At 44.4% G+C, this 5,000-nt stretch overlaps 1 protein-coding gene across 2 annotated transcripts in view; it reads right to left on the reverse strand.

Moving 5' to 3' along the window:
• LOC310783315 (disintegrin and metalloproteinase domain-containing protein 9-like) overlaps positions 1–5,000 on the reverse strand; it is a 138,188-nt gene that overhangs the window by 5,050 nt on the left and 128,138 nt on the right. For both annotated transcript variants that reach the window (XM_083644153.1, XM_083644154.1), the window contains exons 21-22: positions 1,635–1,728; positions 819–848 (exon numbers count right to left, since the gene is read on the reverse strand). In XM_083644153.1, the coding sequence (XP_083500279.1) occupies positions 819–848; positions 1,635–1,728 (124 nt within the window). The remainder of the gene's footprint in view (positions 1–818; positions 849–1,634; positions 1,729–5,000) is intronic.

A 5,000-nucleotide genomic window follows, 5' to 3' on the forward strand; every position in this document is an offset into this window, starting at 1 on the left:
GCAGTCACCGACTGCTTCTTTTCATCTGACAGCGATGGGTTTCAATGTGGGAGGATCGCGCTATTCGTTCCAGTTCCCCTCCTTCCCGAACAGGTGCCCCGACCGACCAGAGGGGGCACTATTGCAGCGACCAGGACGACCAAGTCGGGAAGTACCGCTGCCGGGAATTGAACCCGGGTCTCCGCGGTGGTGGGAGAGTGCTTTTACCTCTACATTACCCACACGCCACACAGTATAAATGAATGTTTTTCTTAAAGGAACACTCCGCCCATTTTCAACCAGCTTTGTATCATTAGAACATCAGTAGTATATCAGAAAACTGTAAACGGTTTTGAAGTCGGTCATTTAATTTGACAGTTATTGAGTGTTAAAGCGTGGACCAGTGACATCACTGGTCCACACTAACTCAAATTAATAACTCATTAACTCAAATCAACTCTCAATAACTGGCAAACTATTCATCATTCATCTAGTGAGTGAGTGGCGGAGTGTTCCTTTAAGTGATTTTTCCTGTATGGCTGATTGTTGTTTAAACAAGAGAGCAACAGACAACCAGAGAAAGACTGAACACCAAGTTAAAACAGTTAGTGAAGGAGTTAGTACAGACAGACAGACAGGCAGCAAGCCAGACAGACAGGCAGACAGCAGGCAGAAACTCTTGGAATTTTTGGCCCCAAAGCAGAATATTCCTTAAACCTCTAGAAGAGCTGCAGCCACAAGAACCCACTCAGTACACATACATGTACTGAGTACACATACTGAGTACAGCAGGAGTATTGCAGTATTGCAGTATTGCAGTAGCTGTAGAGAGTATTTACCTCCTCTGGTGGTAGTAACTGAGCATGGTGCTTCACATGGAGAGAGAAGACAGTCACACTCGTTAAGACTCATTAAGACTCCTCAACTCAGTCCAATGAAAGCGTCAATCAACTCATTCAGAATCTACTGTCAGCTGCACATCCTGCACTAAGCTTTGCTGACACTCTACTGCCTCATCTATTATTATTACCCTGGCATTCTATCAATTAACCAACAAGTCTCTTCATTATCTGGTGGTGAGTCGATCAATTAACTGACCGGCTGATTAAGCTCCTGCAGCAGAGAGGCGGGCTCACGTCACATCATCAGTCTGCTGAGCTGACCAATGAGCAGCCGAATCACGCTGATTGGGGCGTTGCTATGGCGATTAATTGAAAACTGATGAATCTCCTGCCTCATTTGAGCTGATGTCATCACTGTAGCTTGTTTAGGACAGACATGGTTAATGGATAACTGATGATGTAATAACTGACGGATCAGATCGTAACCATAACATGTCGTGTAACAACAAAGAACACAGCCACACCCACTATCATGTAAGTTGGATATTATCAGGAAGAAAATATTGCAATGCCAGTTTTTGACATGATGCCGCTGTTTTTAATGATACGTTTGACTTTGATGCATTTTTATTTTTTGTGCCAGATTTGAATATCATGTTATTTTGCATTTCGGACCCATTCAGAGGGGCAATTTATCACATTATTAATCATTAAGTTTTAGTTAAACACTTAAAACACAAATCAAGTTCACTGCGTTTAGTTTAGTCTGAGTTAGACACACGAACACACACACACACACAATATGAAACTCACCCCGTCTCTGACGATGCAGTTGTTGGCGACAGCGGGAGGCTGCGCTCTGGGAGGCGGCCCTCTGCTGGGATTGGCTGAAGCTCTGCCATCGGCGCTGATGACAGGAAGACAGGAAGTCAGGAAGACCAAAGACAGGAAGTAGGACCGTGTCAGACCAAGGAGGTTCTACTGTATATACTGTAACTGGAGGCTGAACGGAAAAATGGCCGCCCATTCATTTGAACGTAAGCTGCTCACAGCGCAGGAAGCTTTTTGAAGTTTTTTTTTTACTTCCTGGTTTGACTTCCGTGATGTGCGGCCCTAGGTCATGTGACATGTGTGCTTGTGTTCACGAGCGAGCCCTGACCCGGAGTCATATGGCCCAATCCCACCGCAGCTAGTAGCGCGGTCCCGCTCCGCTCGACTCGACTTTTGGTCTCATCCCACCGGTATAAGCCGGCCCAGCTCGGTTTGATTTGGGGCTGAGTGGTGCTACTTTTAGTACCTGCCTCGTCGGGGTTCTATTCTGCCAACCCGGGTTCATACCGTGACGTGAAAACATTGTAGGCGACTGATTGGTCAGGCAGAATCGTGTTTACTCTCTATATCCTACTGTCAATGCAGCGCTGCATACCAGTTTACTTACCTTCTCTTCTCTTCTATTATGCTTTTCTATCAGTCTTTTGTTTTGCTGCCTTCGCCTCTGGTGAAATAAAATCGGCGCGGTGGTTTCAATTGTCCAAAAGTCCGCTGCTCTGAAGCGCTTGTGTAGTTAGTGCTGCGTCGGCTCCGCTAGGCCGCAGGCGCTTGGTGAAGCCGCGGTTTTGCCTGGTGAGAGGCCGCGGGGGTAGAGGCTTCACTCTAGCGCAACCCCCGTCCCTCGCGCCCGCCCCTTTAGCAGCGCTTGTGAGTTTTGACTAACAACAAAGTGATATCCATTCTCCTGGTCGATTGTCACTTTTGCCCATGTACACTGTAACACCCGCCCAACATGCTGTGATGCTATGAGCTGGCTGCTCAGGCCAGGATCAAGGACTGTGATCATGCCAGCACTGCTCTCTCTCTCTCTCTCTCTCTCTCTCACACACACACACACACACACACACTGTAGGTCATTTAGAGGCACCAGTATTTCATAAACAGTTTAAAAGTTCTGTGTATGGATTTAATTGTAACGTTATGTTATAGCCTATTTCAGAACATGGGTGGAGGGCAGATATGCGGTCGCTGTGACGACCAGGTGTGGGCGGGGGCAGATGAATGGCGGTCGAAGCAGAACGTCCATCGGGTTGAAGCAAGTAGAGCCGAGTGGTGACGGGCTGTGCAGGGCTGTAAAATGTGGTGGAATTGAGCCAATAGTGGCCAGAGCCGTAGAGAGAGAGAGAGAGAGAGGGAGCTCCAGAAAACGCCTCTTGGTGGCTTCTGGAGAAAAATTGACTCATCAAGTAAAACTTGATAACTCAAAGAGGTTTTTGACTTTGAGACACCCAGAAAAATGTTCCTGGAGTTTTACAGCTGCTTCTTTCCCCATGTGGAGGGGCTGCAGGGCGTCACGTGACTTACAATACCGAACTTGGCCACCATGTTCAATTTGCTTCACAGCCCAGAGCTGTTCCTGGGGGCCTGGGACAAAATCGTATAGTAGGGATGGGCATCGAATTTCGATTTTTCGAATAATCGTTGTTATTATCAATGTCGACTTTTATTATTGAAATTCGAAATTTGAAAAAAAAAATGTTTTTTTTCTTTTTTTTTTTTTTTAGTGAAATGTTGCATTGTCTCCCCTGATTCTAAGTATAGTCGAATCGCTTGGTTTGAGCAAGTAAAACAATTTTTATAAGCATTTTAAGCAAGGTTTATGGAAAAATGAATGGCGGATGAAATCCCATGAAGAGGGAGAGGGGGTGACTTTGGCACCCCTTTGGCACTCAGACCTGAGCCTACTAAATATTTAATGAACCACTCATGATTGTCAAAACTGTTTTTTATTTTCGAAAATGTCAATGTCATGTAACATGTTCTTTACTTCAGTGGTGCAATGCTTGTTTGAGCTAAAAATCCACAGCAGAAGCTTTTTATATTAATTAATAAAGCCTTAGACTTAGAATCAGGGGAGACAATGCAACATTTCACTCACAATTTTTTTTTTCTTTTTTTTTTTTCTTTTTTTTTACATTTTTTCTTTTTTTTAATTTTTTTTTTTTTTTCCGAATTTCGATTAAAAGTCGACTTTGGCCAGCGAATTTCAAATAGTGTTTTTGCTAGAAATGCCCATCCCTATCGTATAGTTTTCCCAACACAGTTTAGATGAAGCCACGCCCACTTCCATATGACGTGACGAAAGCCTCAATGGAACCAGCCGATGGGTCATCTCGTCACGTTATGGATAAGCTAGCAAAACTGTAACCTCAAAAGTTGGATTATTAATTAAAGTCGAACTGAACCCGTTCGTCACGTGCATATGAGTCCGTTTCAGACTGAAAACATAGTTTGTCTAAGATGACAGGTTGAGAGGCGGGTCATAGTATCATGTCGATGATTTTATTTTGACAATTCTGGGGACTGGATTGGGCTTTGGCCAATCCTGGCGTGTTCAGCCTCCAAATCGAGTGGGATTCAGCGTGTTGTGGCGCTCCCCTCGGGAATAGCCTTTTGACGGGAGGTTAGTGGCTGAGTGGAGCTCAGCGAGCCGCAGGCAGCCAGCTGCCTTCGTGTTGCCGAGCGGAGAGTGCAGCACGTCGGCCTGGAATCTCCGAAGTGCGACCCCTGACAACCAAGCTCTCAGATGCGCGCGCCATTATCGCTGCTGTAATGATACGATATCCCTGGAATGCGCGTTTTAACGAGCCAGTTACATTTCTTTGCATTCTTAGAGATTATAGTTTTTGTTTTTTGTTCATGTTTCTAACAATTGGCCAAGTTAGTAGTTAGTTTATGGGATAGGAATTCTGCCAGATGACAGGCACTAGGCGCCATTTTCGACTTCATTTGGAAGAGAAAATGATCCTGAAATGAAGATTTGATTGACAGCTGCATGTCGTGATATGATTGGTTGAAATGGGGTAGAAATTTGATAGTACTAGGTGACGTCAGCAAACTGTAGATTACTGTTATCAATGAAATCTTGAAAAATGAACTTTTGATGTGAAAAAGTGTGAAAAACTAAAGAAATTAGATTGTTGTGATGTTTTTTTGCATACATTATTAAATAGGTGCACTGCATACCCAGGTATTTGAACTAAAAGAAAAGAAAAGTCATTTTTGGGTTCAGCTTGACTTTAAACTGATCTCTCCATACGCCAAGATTAAACCTTCAGGAGACCTCACGGCCGGCTAATTGTAACTTCAAACTGATGATTATTTGTGTGTGTGTGTGTGTAGCCTGGG

The sequence above is a fragment of the Poromitra crassiceps genome (genome assembly GCF_964638095.1).
Source record: "Poromitra crassiceps genome assembly, chromosome: 10".
NCBI classification, from domain to species: domain Eukaryota; kingdom Metazoa; phylum Chordata; class Actinopteri; order Beryciformes; family Melamphaidae; genus Poromitra; species Poromitra crassiceps.